General features: G+C 38.4%; 1 protein-coding gene across 1 annotated transcript; it reads right to left on the reverse strand.

Moving 5' to 3' along the window:
* Positions 1–692: 692 nt before the first annotated feature.
* Positions 693–17,725, reverse strand: CGA (glycoprotein hormones, alpha polypeptide). Its single transcript, XM_008687367.1, has 4 exons — positions 17,565–17,725; positions 2,878–2,984; positions 1,506–1,690; positions 693–1,097 (listed from the first exon to the last, which is right to left on the reverse strand). The coding sequence occupies exons 2-4, from the start codon at positions 2,975–2,977 to the stop codon at positions 1,020–1,022; spliced, it is 363 nt and encodes a 120-aa protein (XP_008685589.1). The 5' UTR covers positions 2,978–2,984; positions 17,565–17,725; the 3' UTR covers positions 693–1,019.
* Positions 17,726–19,623: the final 1,898 nt, after the last annotated feature.

Raw genomic sequence — 19,623 nt, forward strand, 5'->3', positions numbered from 1 at the left:
AGTAAATGTGGCACTGCTCTTAAGCATTTGGATATAACTACATAAAATTTTACTAAAGTAAACGCTTGGCATCCCACCTCGCCCACAGTGAGGGGTCAGTGAGTACTTTGCTCATCATGTATTCATTCCCTTCTAGGTTTGAGTGTAGAATGTAAGAGCCAATGCCTCTGGAATATCAAAGCAATGCCCAATTTTTGTTGAGGACAACAATGCCCTTTCCTTAACCACCATTCAATTATAACCTAGTTGCCAGGGACTAATAAAATGTATTATTTTTTTGGCTGGGTATAAGCCAAGTGGATAGAAACTTCAGGCTGGGAAGGATTTTGTCTTGCTCAAAACCTTCAGCAGTGCTCTCTAATTTTTTTCCCTAATTTTGCACACTTCTCCCAGTAGAAAGTATCTGACCAAACATCCTCAATATATGCATAATTAATTATTTATAAACTTTATACACTTATTACAATACTGATGTATATGTACTTTTATAAAAGTCATCAAAGGGGTGATATAAAAATGCATAGCAGTAGAAGTTCTTATGCTTTCTTTCCTCACCCCAACAGGTTGTTTTATAACTAGCCCACTGGCTAAAGGATGCAGATTGCTCTGGGAGGCTTGGTGGGATCAATGTTCTCCAGTGTGGGGTCACTGAGTGCATGGCTCACCCATTGGCTCACACCCTTCAATTAATCTTAGCAAAAGTAACTGGTTTTAAACTCTTAAGAAAAAATTAGAATCCAATGATAGAATGATGATTTAAAAGGCTTTATTTCTAGAGGAACCAGCTTTTTATGGTCATGCTAAATGCTGCATTTCACTCCAAATGAAAAGAACTAGATTTCAGATTATACTGTAGGATAAAAAGAAAGGCAATAAAGCTGCAGTACATCCTCGAAGCATGCCAAAAGGAGTGTGGTAAGGGGAAAAAAAGGTTTTATCTCACAAGGCCATAAACACCGAAAAAATTAATTTTTCACTCCAGGAAATCAGAGGTCATCAACATGCTCTTTGCAAAAGATTTAAGATTTGTGATAATAGCAAGTACTGCAGTGGCACTCCGTGTGGTTCTCCACTTTGGCGTTTCCCATCACTGTGGCCTAAAAGGGAAAGGAAGAAAAAAATGGATGGATGGATGGTTGGACAAAATTGAAAAATGTTAAATAAAATTGTCTGTAGCCAGCTGGACTAAATAGATGCTTGCTCCATTTGCACATTCTTCATTTCAGCTAATATCTCCCTCTAAAAGATTAGGTTTGCACTGTCTGTGTATGCTATACTCTCTTCGAACCTACCCCTCGTCATCTCCACAGCTATTCCTTTCATTCTGAATAAATCCAGACTATCCCCACAAGGTTACTTTTGATTTAAGGAGACAAATCCCTGTACCAATGTCAAGCAAAGGATGGGTCATTAGAAACCTCTGGCATTAAACCCCATGGATGTGTTCTGAAGACATTTCTCAGGTTGGACTGTTAGAAAACTTCTGGGGCCCTCTAAGTTCTCACCTTGGTAAATGCTTTGGCCACACAGCATGTGGCTTCTGAGGTGATGTTCTTTGGGACCAACATTGTCTTCTTGGACCTTGCTGGGGTGGGGTACGCTCTGGAGAAGCAGCAGCCCATGCATTGATAAATTGGGGCACCCAACTTGGAGAAGTATTTGTTTTCCTTTAGCTTGCATTCTGGGCAACCTATCACCAAAAAAGACAAAGAGTAAAATAATCCAAGAATGATTCAAAAAGAAACAGGAGCACCTGGCTCGTTCAGGTGGTAGAGCAGATGACTCTTGATTTCGAGATCATAAGTTTGAGCCCCGCGTTGGGCATGGAATTTATTTTTTTAATTGAAAAATAAAATAAAATAAAAAGAAGTTGAATTTTCCCTGATTATGAGATGGTAAATATTCTTCTTCCATTGGAAATAGAAGGAAAATAATAAATACTTTTTGGCTATCTGTTAATTTTCATGCATAGTATCTATTTGTACTGATTATATTTATTTTCACAGGAAACAATTTTTGCAGATATGCATGGGAGATCTCAAGAGCAGTAGTTTCTCCCATAAACATTAAAAAAAAAAAGAGTAGTAGTTTCTGTCTCTTCAACCATGGATTCTCTATCCCAATGCTAATAGCATGCCTTTAGGGAGCACAAAACTTGACAAATGAAAACAGCATGCTCATCTGAAAGGAGAATTTTGCCCAGAGGCAAAAATTTTCCCCTTCAGAACATGCTATTGTTTTTCCCCCCATGGAAACTCCAAATATTGACAGAGAAAAATATGTGAGGATTAAGAAAGCGTGATGAGTGGAGAGCCTGACATTACATGGAGCACCGCACTTGAAAACAGGGATTAAAACATTACCACCTGTCTAGGAAAAACCATAACCAATAGTAGCTCACAGCTTCACAGCATATGGAATTTTATCAGCTACTATATGAGATTTTTCAAACATTACAGCAAAACAAATGTACTGCGTAAAATGGTTTTGTTTTTCTCACTTGTTAACTGATGTGAAATTCATCTACAAAGGCAATGTTTAAATCTATCTTCAGGGATAAATGTAAAAAGAAAAACTGAGCTAACTGAATAAGGAGCATTTTCTGCTTAGAAAACTCAGATAAAGAATAATAAGGATTCTATTTCAGATGAAAATGTTCATGCTGCTATTTAAATGGACGTTAGATCAATTTTCACTATACATTTTCTGAACTTAATTTAACTTTATGTTTACAATCTCAAAGTGCCTGGATATGTATCCAGCAGCAAAGATTTATCACATCTGAAAAGAAGGTGGAAATGTAATTAATGGAGTTATTGATGTACATCTAGAAATGTGCTTTTTTTCCTATTACTGCAAATCCGTTTGGTCACATACCCTGCATTGTAAACTCTCCATCAGGAAAGGAGTGGAGAATATGCAGAAACACAGACAGTGTGGTCAGAATGACAGCTGCATATTTTCTGTAGTCATGCATGGCTCTCCTGCAAAACACACAAGGAAAACAAAGTTACTCTAAAATTGCCTTACCAGTCATAAAAAACAACTAGTAGCTTTAACATCACTATTAATAATAGCCATCAATGTCTTGACCCCTCAGCTTACAGCTCCCAACACACTCTGGAGCCATGTAAATAAAAAAACAATTTTTCTTTAGGAAAGAGCTAGGGAATCGAATCTTTCCATTTCACATATAAACCAATAGAATTGGACTCGATGCTGATAAAAAATTCTCTTTCTAAATATATCATTCTGCTAAGCCTCAGGGTCCTTATTTGTAAGACGTGTAACTTAAACTAGATAATGTCTAAGAAGACGGACAGATAGATGATAGGTGATAGACGGATAGATAGATAAGCTCATATACAATAGATAAGCTTATATATGATATACAAAATGTATAAGCATTTGAGTTCATCCTTTCTATTCCTCCATTCCTAGGTAGGAGAACAGAAGGAAAGGACAACGTCTTTCCTGCTTTTTAGTCACTGGAGGTAGGTGAGCCTTAGAGCTCACAATAGAGCCCAGCAATGTGGCAAGAGTAGACAGCACAGAATGTTCATCAGAGTTTTCCTAAATGCATTTCTTGACTTATTTATACTTGTAGATGCAGTTTACCTAAGCATTTTGAGTGCATAAGATCAGGCTAGCCAAGGTCAGCTGAGTGCTTGACCATAGCCAGCATTGACTTCAACAAACCTGAGAATGGGGAGACAGGGAACTGGACTGCATCCCTACCTATCCTACAAAAACCTCATATAAGATAATATGGGCAAGTTTTTATTCCCATTTTTTAAGTGAAAGTGTTATGGATTGCTTACATTCAAACCATGAGAGATAAGATGAACAGAGCATCAGTTACCAATAAAAAACAATTCAGAACATTTAAGGGAGAATTAGCACCAACTTTACAGAACCTCTTTTAGAAAACAGAGGAGAAAGGAATAGTTTCCAACTCATGTTGCAAGGCCACAATTACCCTGACACAAAAACCAGACCAATTCAGTATGAAGAAAGAAAGAAAGAAAGAAAGAAAGAAAGAAAGAAAGAAAGAAAGAAAGAAAGAAAGAAAATGAAAGACCAGTATACCTCATAAAATTAGATGCAAAAAAACACAAAATAATAGCAAATTGAAACCAGCAATGTATAAGATTTATATATGACCAACTGGGAACAATTCACATATGCAAGTTTGGTTCAACACTTGAAAATCATTTCATGTAATCTACCATACTACCATATCAATAAGATAAAGAAGAAAAAAAATCATATGATGTATAAGTTGACACAGAAAAGAATTTGACAGGATTCAATACTCTTTCATAATAAAAAGTTTCCACAAACAAGAGTCAAAAGAGTTTTCTCAACTTGATAAAGAGCATTTACAAAAAACCTGCAGCTGACATCATACTTAATGGTGAAAACTGAATGTTTCCCCCCCAAGGTCAGCAACATGGCAAAGATGTCCACTCTCACCTGTTATTCAGTATAGTACTGGAAGTTCTAGCCAGTGCAGTATGGCAAGAAAAAGAAATTAAAGGCACACAAACTGAAAGGGAAGAAATAAAGTTATCCGTGTATGTAGATGACATGATTGTCTATGTTTAGAAAAAAGGCGGAGGGAACCTACAGAAAAGGTCCTGGAACTAATTAGTAAGTTGAACAAGATTGCATGACGTAAGATCAACACACGGAAATTAATTGCATTTCCTCATACTAAAAACAATAATGTGAAAACAAATTTAAAACACAATACCATTTACAATTGCTCCAAAGAGAAGAAAATACTTAAGCATAAACCTACCAAAATATATACAGGACTTGTATGCTGAAAATTATGAAAAACTGATGAAATAAATTAAAGAAAACCTAAATAAATGGTGAGACATATCGGGTTTATGAATTGGGAGATTTAACATGGTAAGGATGTCAATTATTTCCAAATTGATCTTTGTATTGAATGGAATGCCTATCCAAACCCTAGTACAGCTTTTGTAGACATAGACAAGATTATTCCTGAAACACAAAAGATCTAGAACAGCTAAAACAATGTAAGAAAGAAAAGTGGGAAGAATCACTGTTCCCAGTGTTAGGACTTAGTATACAACAACAGTAATCGAAACTGAGTGATACTGGTAGAGGGATAGATACACAGACAGTAGAACAAAATAGAGAACCCAGAAATAGACCTACACAAATATGGCCAGCTGGTTTTTGACAAAGATGACAAAACAACTTAACAGGAATTCAAGGGCGGCCAGTACTTTTGGACATCCACAGGGAAACAAACAAACAAAAATTGAATGTAAACCTCATACCTTGCATGAAAATTTTTGAAAATGAATTATAGACAAATGTAAAATGTGAAACTATAAAATTTTTAGAAAAAAATGGGGGTGCCTGGGTGGCTCAGTCGTTAAAGCATCTACCTTCTGCTCAGGGTGTGATCCCAGGGTCCTGGGATTGAGCCCCACATCGGGCTCCCTGCTCCGCTGGGAGCCTGCTTCTTCCTCTCCCACTCCCTCTGCTTGTGTTCCCTCTCTCACTGGCTGTCTCTGTCAAATAAATAAAATCTCTAAAAAAAAAAAAGAAAGAAAACGAAAGAAAGGAAAGGAAAGGAAAGAAGAAAGAAAGAAAGAAAGAAAGAAAGAAAGAAAGAAAGAAATTAGGGGGCCAAGAACTAGGTTAAGAGTTTTTAGGGTTAACAACAGAAACATGACCCATAAAAGAAAAATTAATAAATTGGACTCATCCAAATTATAGGTTAATCCTTTGTTAAGAAGATAAAAATACAACGTACAGACATGAAGAAAATATTTGCAAACCACATATCCAACAAAGGGCTAGTATCTAGAATAGACAATGAGCTCTCAAAACTCAACAGAAAAGAAATACAATTAGAAAATGGTTGTTGCAGGAGCACCTGGGAGGCTCAGTCTGTTAGGTGACTGACTCTCGGTTTCTGCTCAGCCATGGCTTCAGGGTCATGAGATTGAGCCCCATGTCGATCTCTGCGCTCAGTGGGGAATCTGCTTGAGATTCTCTCTCTCCCTCTCCTCTGCCCCTCCCCCACTCTCTCTCTCTCTCTCTCTCTCTCTCTCTCAAATAAATAAATTTAAGATTTATTTGAGAGAGAGAGACAGCCAGCTAGACAGGGAACACCAGCAGGGGGAGTGGGAGAGGAAGAAGCAGGCTCTCAGCAGAGAAGCCCGATGAGGGGCTCCATCCCAGAACGCTGGGATCACGCCCTGATCCGAAGGCAGATGCTTAACAACTGAGCCACCCAGGTGCCCCAGTGAAATCTTTTTTTAAAAAAGAGAGTGAGAAGAAGAAAATGGGTTCTGCAGCAGAAAGGATATATAGATGGCAAATAAGTACATGGAAAGCATTTAACATCATCAGCCATTAGTAACATGCAAATTAAAACCACAGTGAAATAGTATATACCCAAGAATAGCTAAAACAAAACATAATGATAACACCAAATGCTGGTATGGATGCAGAGAAACAGGATGATTCAAACACTGCTGGTGGGAATATAAAATGAAAAAATCATTTGGGAGCTTCTTATAAAACTTACCATATAACCCAACAGTTGTACTTAAGTATTTATCTCAAATAAATGAAAATTATGTTTATACAAACTTTGTGTATAGAGGTTCAGAGCAGCTTTATTTATAATAGGCAAAAACTGGAAACAATCCAAACACTTTCAACAGATAAGTGGTTATACTAGCAACGGTACATCCACACCAGCAAATACTATGTAGCAACACAAAAAGGAACACATTACTGATACACAGGCAAAGCAGGTGGATGTCAGGGGTGTTGAGTTGAGTGAAGGCTGCATGCTGTATGATTCCATTTATATAACACTCTATATAATATAATAAAATTAGAGAGATGCCGAATAAATTAGCAGTTTTAAGGAGCTAGTTTTGGGGAGGGAGTTGAGGGGGAGAAGCGTGGCTATAAAGGGAGCCACGTGCTGATGGAACAGTTCTGGATCTTGATTGTGATACTTGTCACACTAATGTACACATGGGATAAAATTGCATGAAACTACACACACATTCACACACACGTACACACGTACACACACACACACACACAATACCAGTGAAATCTGACTTGGCTCTGTGGGTTGCACCAATGTCAATTTCCTGGTTTTCACATTGAACTACAGATGGGCACAGTATTATCTTTGGGAGATAAAGTATACCCAGGACTTCTCTGTACATATTTTTGCAACTTCTTCTAAATCTATAATTTTTCAAAACAAATAGTTTATTTTAAAAAAAAGGCATTCTAAAATAAGGTTTAAAACTGCATGAGTCAAAATTTGTGGTTATTTTTCATGCAGATTGACATAATGAGACCATATTTTTGCCAAAGGTTTATACCAACCTGTACATCTTTTAAGAAAAAATTGTCAGATGAACTAACTGTTTATAATATGGAAAAACAAACTGTATAAATATAGGTAAGGCTAAAACAAAGGTATGTTATTATTTCTCCCTGACGTATATACTTATATGTAAGTAATTATGGGCTTTATTTACCTCCATACCTAATTAGCACCAAATAAATATTATTCTAAGTTGGTGGTTCTCAAAGTGTGATCTGGGGACTCTAAACACTTTTCAGTGAGTTTGTGAAGTCAAAATGATTTTCATAGTAATCTTAAGATGCTATTCACTTTTTTCACTCTCGGCCTCTCATAAGTGCTAAGGAATTTTCTAGAGGCTACATGACATGTGCGATTGCAACAGATGGAGTAAAGATGCCCATGGGAATCTAGCTATGTTCTATTAGGCCAGTCTTTAAAAAGAAAAAAAAGTTATGGAAAGATAAAACCATACCACCTTTCTTACTTATTTTTTTGTTTTGGAAGTTGTCATTTTTTTATAAATATTTATTTGTGTTAACATGCGATGGGTTAATTCTTATTGTTTTAAAATGAATAAATATGTTAAAACTTTTCCTAATGCAATTTCTAAATCAGTAAATATTGAGAAATACAACTTCATAAAAAATTCTTTGAACTCTTCAACAATTTTTTAAGAGCATAAACAGTTTCTGAGACCAAGAGGCTGAGAACCACTGCTTAAGTGATATACAAAGCCACAAGGAAATTTTCAGAATTGAAACTGGTTTCCTTTTTTAAACTAGTATCATTTTTGTGCTTTGATATTGCAGCTCATATATTATGAAAATTCAGCATTATGCAGTGAACAATTATATCAGAATTAATTCAGAGAGAAACATTTATAACAAGATTGCAGAATGTGAGAGCATGAAGTCAATGCACATTTCAGAATCTGCTTTATGACAAAGTGAAGATTGAAAAAGCAGAACCAAAGTCACCATTGCTGTAGCTTTCAGGAACAGAAGTGACTTTATCTTTATTTTAAAAAGAAATGGGATTAAACAAGCCGAAAAGGATTAACCTTCAAAACTTGAAAACATCTTAATAAATATTTTTATCATTCTAATCACCTTTAGGTCCTTTTGTTTTGGAATTTGGGAGAAAAACGTTAAGAATCAGGACAGGAAAAATAATTACATTCAGCTGGGATTTATGCTATTTTGCACCATATGCTCAATTGAAATCAGGTTTCCTAACCTCAGCCTCTTTTGGCATTCCAGTGAGTACCTTGCAGACATCACAGACTCTACACATCTGACCCCAAGGTCAATGCTCCAACATGCTCTTATCTCCTGCCACCTGCCACATCAGGACGGTGTGAGTCCAAGAGAATGTATGTTTTCTCAACTTGGCTGGGAAAGCCTCTCTCCTCCATCTCCACCCATCCACCTCAGTCCTGTAAGGAGCTGCCCAGCTGCCAGCTTCCCGTGAAGGTTTCACACAACCCCAAAGCCAAAATACATAATTCTCTCAATGGCATCCCCCTACTGCTTGGTTAGAATTCTTAGATGAAGTTCCACAATCTGCCCTGAACTTCAGCCAGTTATGTTGGCCTCTCCATTTCTGTGAAAACCTCCTAGGGGTAGAAACTATGCCCCTCTGACCCACCACCATCCTAGGCATAAGCTCTTGCACAGAGCAGATGCAACTATGTTGCACTGGGACTTTAGAACAGCAGTAATAGTATCAACCCGAAGTTGCTAATGTAGAGCTGTCATTAAGGAACAGGATAACTCTTGAATGGGGACTTAGAATAAATGTTTAATAAAGTAATTTCAAATACTAAATTCATTAGAGACTGTATGTTCTCACTGAGTTCCCTAATTTGTAGCTGGCTAATATGTGAATCTATAAGTGTTAAATATGCCACAAGTAAAAGCCACTCTATGCTAAGATATAAAAGTCATAAGAATTCAAAAGAAAGCATTAATAAAAAGCATACATAAGAGCTTCAAGGTTTAAATTGGGTGTCTCAACTCTTAGTTTACTTCAAACTATGTGTGCACAAATTCAAATTCTTGATAAGACGGAGAAAAAGATAGCATTCTTGAAAGTATACACGAATATTATTGCCATGATTTAATATTATTATGTAAAATGTTTTCATAATACTATTTATTGTGATTATATATAATTAATATAGTAAATGATTTACAAACTAGGTAAACACTCTACCAGTATATACAAGCTAGCTAGCCAGCTAGACCAAGTATCCTATACACACACACACACACCCTGTATATCAAATGGGGTACAAAAATAGACACCCCACTTTTTGACGTGGAAGTGGCACACCATACTACAGAGGGAATTTAGTCTAAGATATTTTTGTGGTTTTCTTTGGAAATACAACCTGCTATCACATGAAAACTTTGGGGCAATGAATAACCAGGGCACTTCTCTTTGCAGTTCCTCTGCTCTGTTTTTACCACAGGAAAAAAATCCTTATAAAGTTACATGCCTGTCTATCGACAATCCCTGCCTGTCTGTCGTAGTATGGAAAGACTTCGAGGCTTATTAAATATGTTTTTGCACACTTACATATGGGTGGATGTGTGTGTCTCTATGTGTGTACAGATCTGTACACACATATACACACATATATGTAGATGTATGTATATGTGAAAGATTGCTTCTAGAAGATGACAAGTGCTTGGTACAATGTAACATCCCGCCCTTCACTTGCAAAGATGCTGCCATTGCTCCCCACTGCCACAGAGTAAGGTTTTCGGTTTTTCAGAAGGTGGCGATGGCAGGGGTGACTCATCCACGCTCGCCACGCCGAGAAGCCCGGCTGACTCATAGCACGCTTTTGAGATGACTGGCTAAGACTAGAGGCACAATTCTTCGTTAACCAAACGGTAGAAATCTAACTGACTTCTAGAGGTTTACTTAACCTGAGGCTTCACCTCATTGCCCCATCTAACCCAGCTAACTACCAAGGAGAGGAAAAGTCAGCGGCCTTCTGTGAACAGTAACAAATGAAAGGGAACCTTTAAAGTAAAGCCTTGAATCCCTGGCACATTGCCTGGCGTTAGATAGGTATTCAATGATTGTTTATTCAACAGAGGATAGGCCTGTTAGTTTTAGCATCTTGCTTGGTGAGAGAAGATAGCCACAGCTCACCTTGAGGACAGATCTGAAGGAAGAACATCGCCAGGGAAAGCGGAATGTTTGGAATCCATCATCCAGCAACTTCCACAGAGTCGGGACACCTCTGCCTCCTGCTCAATAACCACCTCCGTCTCCAGGAGGAAGAATTTTAAAAGCCTGGAGCCCGTAGTAAGGAAACTCAGCTTGGAGTGACCCTGGCAACTATTTTTCTTTGCTCATGCACTCTAGTTGTAGTAAGTGGGTTTCTACCTCGTTCTTGTAGTGTGTTCTGAACCGCAGTTTCAGCATGATTGCATGATCCCATGCCCCAGCCCCTAGCCTCAATCATTCTCCAGGTTCCCAGTTCTTCCAAGTAGACATTCAAATTTGGCTTCCAGGCACCACAGAGACCTTCAGACCCATACACACATTCACTGATAGTTTTTCCAAAGGTGGTGAGGTAGATGGCTGAGCAATTTGGGAGGGGGCAAGAGAGGCTGGTTAATGATCCCTCAATCTGTCCCCAGTCATCTCATCCACTCTTGGAAATAGGTAATTACTGTTTTCTCTATCTTATAAAAAGATGAGTTTGGGGGGCATCTGGGTGGCTCAGTCGGTTAAGCGCCTTTGGCTCAGGTCATGATCCTAGGGTCCTCCCAGGGAGCTCCCTGCTCTGTGGAGAGCCTGCTTCTCCCTCTCCTACAGCCCCTCCCCCCACTTGTGCTCTCTCTAATAAATAAATAAAATCTTTGAAAAATAATTTAAAAATAGAATAAAAATGAATAAACAAAAAGATGAGTTTGGGATAATTTGACAGGAGTTCAGTGCTGTTAAGTGCAAAATGTAAGGTCCCAGTTGCACCCTTGAACGATTTAGAGGCTTTGAATAAGCACCGGCTACATGTCAGGCACCGTCCAAGCATGGATGACACAGACTTGGAGAGGCTTCCTGCTCTCTGACCCAGACAAAAAGGCGAGTAACTGAGAGTGAAGAATGCCGTACTGAAGGCATTTGTAGGCACTGAGGCATCTGCTGGGTGGACGACATGAAAAAAGGGAGATGACAAGCAAACTAGAATGAAGAACATCTGCTTGACCGAGAGAGACTCTGTACAGCACTAAATCTGTATTCTAGTGTTTTGATATTTGTGCAGGAGCTTCATGGACTCAGTAGTCCCCATAACTTATGAAGCAGCTACAGGTGGCAAACAGGGGACCTCAAAGTGCCCCAGGATCCGGAGGAAAATAAGGCCAAGTGAAATCGCACAGCTGAGTGGCAATATTTGGGATGGGTTTTCTGTCTCTCAATCACTTAACAGCGTTTTGTGCCTCTTTCGTTGGGGCTGCGGACATGCCATCCAGATTGAGGAAGACCTGGAAACTTCGGGGGCACGTGAGCCCCGGCCACGGCTGCCTGGGCCAGCACTGGCAGCCCCCAGGGGCCAGGGTCCTGCTAGCAGCACGCATCATTGGCACAGGATCAGCTTCGACAGGTAACACCCAGGTTACTTTGGAAAAGTCGGTGTGAGGCATGACCACTCAACAAGGAGCCAGAGCTTCAGGCCAGCTGTCGACCTTGATAAACTACGGGACCAAGTCTGTCAGTGGACTCGGGGAAATGCTGCCAGAAACAGGCCCGGAGCTGCTCCTATCATTGAAGGGGTGCCATCTGGCTACTACCAAGTTGTGGGAAGGGAAAAAGCTCCAGGCCAGATTCTTCAGTAGAAGAGCTGAGGAGAAGAATTGGGGGGAAGGGGAAATGGGGAGGGGGGGCTGCGTCCTGGTAGCTCAAAACCATGTCGAGGGAGGTTCATTAAATGCCAAAAATTGTTTAAAAAAAAAAAAAACCAACAACAACAGTGCTTTGTGCCTGCACAAAATCTTTAAGGGGAGCCAACTTGTTTTCCAGATGAAATGGGGAGAAAGGAAATGGAAAAAAGGGGGTCCCGTGGACAAGAGAAATATACAGCACAACTTGTACAAGTATGCTTTGCAAAAAACAGGGGTTTCCACAAAGAAGCACAGAACAAAAGATGACCCTAAGATATTTATCTTAAAAAATATTTGTTTTAAAAATAAAGGAGAGGGGTGCCTGGGTGGCACAGCGGTTAAGCGTCTGCCTTCAGCTCAGGGAGTGATCCTGGCGTTCTGGGATCGAACCCCACATCAGGCTCCTCCGCTATGAGCCTGCTTCTTCCTCTCCCACTCCCCCTGCTTGTGTTCCCTCTCTCACTGGCTGTCTCTATCTCTGTCGAATAAATAAATAAAATCTTTAAAAAATAAAAAATAAAAAAATAAAATAAAAATAAAGGAGAAAAGCAAGCAGTAATTAGAAGAAAATTGAAGGGCTTATGGATTTATGAAAATGATTTTAATCCCTTTATGACCACTCTTTTAACAATCATATTTTGAGAAGTTTCTTATCTTACTCAAATAAATTTAAGAGACTTATAATAAGATGCATACTGTCTACTTTAATTGTTATTTAAAGGCACTTTACAATGTTAACTTAATTATGTAATTAAAATCTTCATTTTTCCATTACCCTCTGGTTTTCCTAGCACATCAGCATTTTTTAAATTGTCTGCATACAAAATAAGAAATTATGATAAGACAAACTCTATGCACCATAACATATTGTTCTAAGTGAGAATTTCAAATGTTTGTTGTTTAAAAACACCCAATTTTTAAAATTAACATTGGAGTAATAAATGCTGGCAGGAATAGAACATTGGATAGTATCAATTTATCACTCAGAAAAGTAAAATATCCAAAGGCTAGAAAAGTTTTGTATGGAGCATTATTACAGCAATATAAGAATGTTTCTTGTAAATTTTAAAATTTATGCATTGTATTTTGTTGTGTTTATCTGAGCTATTTCAATGCAATCTTTTGACACACCAGGCATCATTCCCATTTAAAAGCATTAAAGCATAAAAACATATTTCATTTGCCTTGAAGTTTTTCAATAATAGAATGGACAGGTCAGGATTATTGATTTCTCCTTCCTGGCACTTTACTTTATAAGGATTTGTTTTTCTGTGATAAAAACAGCAGAAGAGCTTCAAAGAGAAGCTCCTTTGTTGTTCATTTCCCCTAAGTTTTCAGATGGCAGGTTGTACTTCCCAAAGATGGCAATAAATATATCTCTCAGCCCACATTTCTTCTGTAGTATGACCTTGCCATTTCCACATCAAAACACAGTGTGTCTAGGGGCACATGGGTAGCTCATTCAGTTGAGCGTCTGCCTTCAGCTCAGGTCATGATCTCAGGGTCCTGGGATCAAGCCCTGCATCTGGCTCCCTGCTCAGGGGGAATCTGCTTCTCCCTCTTCCTCTGCCTGCTGCTCCCTGCTCATGTTCTCTCTCTTTCAAATAAATAAATAAATCTTTTTTAAAAAATCACAGTGTGTCTATTTTCTTACCCCATTTGAGTGAGGTGGCCCCTCTGACCACCGAAACCAATAGAATATGGCAGGAGCAACACTGGGCCACTTGTTGGTTGTACCCTGGCCCTAACCTTGTAGTTCTTGCTTCCTGTCTCTTAGAAGACAGTTGCCATATAGAAAGTGCTACTACTCTGAGACCACCCTATGATAAGAAGCCAAGTCACATGGAGAGAGAAAAGAAGGCCAAGAAGTAAGAAATGAAGAAGACATCCCAGAGGACCAGTCCAGTTGAGCCTCCAGATGACTCCAACCCCAGCTACCACTGGATCGCAGATACATGAGAAACCCAAGTTAAAAACTGCCCAGGTGAGCCAGGGCCACCTAGAGAACCATGACAGAACAGTAACCTGTTTTACCCACTAAGTTTTGGGGTAGTTTGATGAACAGCAGTAGATAACTGGACAGTTATCTATTGCTCTCTCATAACAAAAATGTTTCCTCCAGGGTCTGAAATATAGGACCCCAATCTTGCCTTTCTGCTTTCTCCTCTTTCTACTGTCTCCTTACTTTTCCTCTGTGGGAGGTTATTTATATAACACGTATTCAGTTACTCTATTTGGGAAATGCAGAATGTGTGAAATAAAATTGGAGTTAGCATTCCACACCGTATCTGCAATACTGGCTTCGGTAATAATAATAACTCTGCTTTAAAAATAACTCCTACATTCAATGGAGCACTTGCGTGTGCTGGATGTTCTTTTGGACACCTTGACACAAAAACATAGTCAATACGCATGACAATCTTGTGAAGTATTATTCTCATTTTGGCAGATAAAGAAATTCTTGAGGCAAAGTAACCCAAAGTCACAAAATTTGTTGCTAGTGGAGCCAAGATTTTAGAATATCTCTTGACAATTCCAAACCTCAAGCTCTGAACCACGCTTCACTATACTGCCTTCAAATCTTTATATTTTACAATGAAGTTCTTAAATGATTTTTTCAGATGGCATATCCTTAAATAAGATGCTGACATTTTTTGTTTGGAGCAACATTATGTTGTGCCAGCTTAAATATAACTTGCCCATGTAATTTTTTATTTTACATATTTATCTGATTTCACCTTCTTCGGAACAGCCTTAAGAAAGCCATTTCATTTGGATAAAGAGGCATTTTAAACCTGATCAAGTTATGAGGACTAGTGTCTGACTGTGGGAGAGAGAGGGAAACATTGGCTTTCACATACATTCCTTTGTTTGATTCTTTTTACACCTCCATGAGGAAAGCGTTATTATGGCACCTATTTCATAGACTGGAAAACTACACTTCAGAAAATTAAAGGGATCTGCTAAGATCACTTGGAAAGTGAACTCATCCTAAGATCACACTTTTCCACCTGTACCACCCATATGGCCCAGAAGTACATAGTTAGTCCATTACCCCCTTTAGGACATTGATTTGCGTATAGATCATGCTTTACAATTGTCTTTTCTAATTTGATTCCCAATATTGCGCTTGATTCCACACTCGGTTCAGCCTGAGCCTCATCTAAATCCTCTCTTTCTCTGAGACCCCAATGTATTAAGGATGCTAGAGCATTTTTATAACGTTATCTCTGAGTCTGATGAACCAAGAAATTACCAGATTACTTTGTGCAACATTACAATAGGTAATGCTGAAATGTTATACACCAAAACCAGAATTTGCAAAGATCATAAATTGATACCAAACTACTCCAGGATTCACAATCTGTAAAAAGAGAAGCTTGGTGCTATGGGTCATACTGTTCTCAATGGAAATATTAATTGATTCCTGTACATTTTCTCTTTGTGAAAGCAGAATATCTTGATCTATTTTTGAACAAGATGCACATTACCTTCTGATTTTGCTATTTCTATTTCCCAGCTCTTACTTTGAGTTTTCATGTAAATTTGAGTCCCACATTTATAAGAAATGTACAATGAAACCGAGAATCTGTTCTGGAACATAATCAATTGCTTTTCTAACATTGTTCACATGCTACCTTTTTCAGCAGGAAATGGTAAGAAATATGACTCAAAATTTCAAAAACTCTATTACTGAAAAAAAGAGAGAGAAAAGAAACTTAAACCAAAACCAAAGTTAAAATTGAAATAAAAGCACATGAGCTTTTCATAAATGGTAACTGTTCTTATCTTTTTTTTTTAAATAACTCAAGACTATAGCAAACTATTACAATGCAATTTGGATGACCAATATTTTAAATAATTGATTTGGTGTTAGGTAATTATTTAAAAGACACCTTCAGAAAGTTAAAAAGATTCCTCTGATCTAATATAAAAAAATCTTATTTTTGAGTAAGGAAGGGATTGTAAGGGCTTAGGAAAAAAAGCTTCTATGAAGCTTCCATGGAGCTTCTGAATTCCCAAGGAAGCCATAATTCTTCCATGTGCCCAAATCCTGTTCCTCAGCACTACTAAAGAGAGCACTTTAGTTTTCTAGTTCAATTTCCCAGTAAGCTGCCATTTCAACTAGTGCTCATGTAAATATAACTAAGGTTAGCAAAAGTTTCCAGAAACTCTCATTAGAACACACCAACTAGGGGCGCCTGGGTGGCACAGCGGTTAAGCATCTGCCTTCGGCTCAGGGTGTGATCCTGCCGTTATGGGATCGAGCCCCACATCAGGCTCCTCCGCTGGGAGCCTGCTTCTTCCTCTCCCACTCCCCCTGCTTGTGTTCCCTCTCTCGCTGGCTGTCTCTCTCTCTGTCAAATAAATAAATAAAATCCTTAAAAAAAAAAAAAGAACACACCAACTAGATTTGGTCAAGAAATTCAGAATTACAGTCATCCGTAATAATTGGGGAAATAGCACAGACTCTTATTTTTGTAGCATTTTATGAAAGAAGAAAATGGAAACAATGTTGTCTGAAAATTGTCAGTGTTACTATATTCAAGTCTACAGGAGAACGTCTGTCCAAAAGCTATCAGAAGCTATGGTCATTCGGCTAAACAAGTGAGCTGCTTTATCACCAGCCAGATGGAAGACCTAGTTATGCATCATTTAAAAACGGATTAAGGGCCCATAGGTGGCTCAGTCGGTTAAGCGCCCAACTCTCGATTTTGACTCAGGTCGTGATCTCAGGGTCCCTGGATCCAGCGGAAAGTCTAGCTCCCCACAGGGAGTGTGAGCGAGATTCTTCCTCTCCTTCTCCCTCTGCCCCTCCCCCCACTCACAAGCTCTCTCGTGCTCACTCTCTCCCTCTGTCTAAAATAAACAAACAAAAAAATTTTAAATAAATAAATAAAAACTGATGGTAAAACAATATCCGCAACTTACATAATATCTACTCTCCTACCTGACCCCTGTAAGCCACTCAAACTAATGTCTTTCAAATGACACCCAAGATTTCTTGAAGAAAATTTTTAGATACTGACGGGCACTTGCACATCTTAGCAGGAGACATTGGTTTCTGGCTTCTGTTAGATAACATCTTAGCCTGTGATCACAGACCACAGTTTTGCAGACTTCCTCCCAATTCAATCATGAGCGCTGAAAAGAGAATGTGTAAATGTCTCTCTTTCTCCTCACTAAGGTTTATTATGCATAGCTGACCTATATTACAGAATATTTTACTCCTCCCTCAATTAAAATCCCAGAAATTGTTTCATTCATATTACCTTCCTCCGGACTTTTTGCAGGATGTGTTCAGGGCAGTTGATGGTGGATCTGAAGAGGGATTTTAGCTTTGCCTTATGATTTCTCAGTAACTACAGTTCGTAAGGTCTTCACTTGTCTTTTATACCAGCAGAGTGATAAAAACTGCATGTTCCCACCTGCATCTAAGCCCAGGGATCAACAGTAAATTCCACCCAATGATTGAATGGTCCTTCATGTAATTACCATGACATCAATTTGATCTTATCTTGTTTCAACCCTTAGATCACTTTTTTGTTTTGAGCCATTTTCAGGCAGTGGTGACTGCAAGGTCAGCCTATGAAAAGAGAGTACATTCATTTTTTACGTAATTTTATCAAGACTTACACACAACATCCTGAAAGTTGACACTTTCCTATAAACAAGACTCTATGAGTATTACATTTAATTAGCTAAGTACCTGTCATTTACTTAAAACATCAGGAGAGGAACTGTAAATTTCAGATAATAGATAGAGAACATTACCAGGCTTACATTATTCTAACAGGAAACAGGAAAATAAAACACATACCTATTTAGATTTTTCTAACATTACTATGTATTTGGATTTGATAAGGATGCATAGAGAAAGTATGAGATGGTTCTGAGAAGGACTGATTAGTTCTCAGTATTGTGCCTTTTCTTCTTTTTTTTTTTTTGAAGATTTTATGTATTTATTTATTTGAGAGAGAGACAGAGATAGAGAGAGAGAGAGCACAAGTGGGGAGGAGAGGGGGAAGCAGGCTCTCTGCTGAGCAGGGAGCCGGACCTGGGACCCTGGGATCATGACCTGAGCCAAAGGCAGATGCTTAACCGACTAAGCCACCCTAGTGCCCCTCTTTTTTTTTTTTTTTTAATTTCACTTTGGTAAAGCTCAGTTTCCTCCTAAACAAAAAATACATATTACAGCTTGCCAGCTGTGGGGCACTTAACTCCAAGATTCCCAATCCATGGCTCTCTAAAACTACCCAGCTCTTCAGCATTCAGCTCTGGCTTTTATCCAGAGATTATGATCCCTCCAAGTTTCCTCTCTCCATCTACTCTGCTCAGTGCCATTTCTGTAGGAATTGGCTTGGATATAAACTATGAAGGACCTCCACAGGGGAGGGTTTAGAAGATCTGTGTGATACAAAAAGCAACTCTTGTTTCACATAAAGACACAGACCAAAGAAAGCAACGTTGTTCTGTGATTTATTATCTGTGATAAGTTGATTTGTTTCAGTTCTTACACCTTTTCAGATTTCCATTATCTCCTTCCAGTGGTTTCTCTTAGGATACACTCTATCCATTCACCTTTTTCTGGTGACAATTGTTGTCACCATTATTCATGAATTTCTATCATTTACATCTCGAAGGATTAGCAGTACATTTTCAAAGCAGCAGACTTACTGTGGAAATCTTGAGCCTTGATAGCTGCAGGGGAAGGAAATCTCTCTAGTCTTAGGGATAGCCTCTTTTCCCTCCATTTTGTTCTATTCTCTCCCTTCCCTTTGTGCCTTCTTTTGATCCTTCTTTCTTTTTTATCTGCATGATTAAGTAGAAATGATGCTTCTTGTGTTCTCTTATTAAATTATTTTCATTTGGTTTATTATTTAGTAATGGGTTTCATTTTTATTTCAAGTTTCTGTGTAAGAATGGGGAATATTAGGGGTTCATATGAAAGTTCTTTTAGTATTTTTAAAGTTTAGAGTGCTTTTGTATTCTTTTTTAAACATGATGTGGCAAAATAAATAAATCAGGCAAAGGAGTTTTAGAAACAGGCCCTTCTGCATGTGACCTCTCCCCCTCCCCAGACTCCCAATTTCCCTATTCAGGAGTGACGTTTGAATCACTACATTCTGTACCTGAAACCAATACTACACTATATGTTAACTAACAAGAATTTAAATAAAAACTTGAAACAAAAAGAAAGGAGTGATATTTTTAGTTTTATTGTTTCTGCATTTATCCTATGTATACATAAGTAATTATACATAACTCCCATTCTCCCATTCCCCATCCAAATTCTCTTTAACATGATAAAAAGAACACAAAAGTTGGAGG

Source organism: Ursus maritimus, unplaced genomic scaffold (assembly GCF_017311325.1).
Source record: "Ursus maritimus isolate PB19 unplaced genomic scaffold, ASM1731132v1 scaffold_13, whole genome shotgun sequence".
NCBI lineage: Eukaryota > Metazoa > Chordata > Mammalia > Carnivora > Ursidae > Ursus > Ursus maritimus.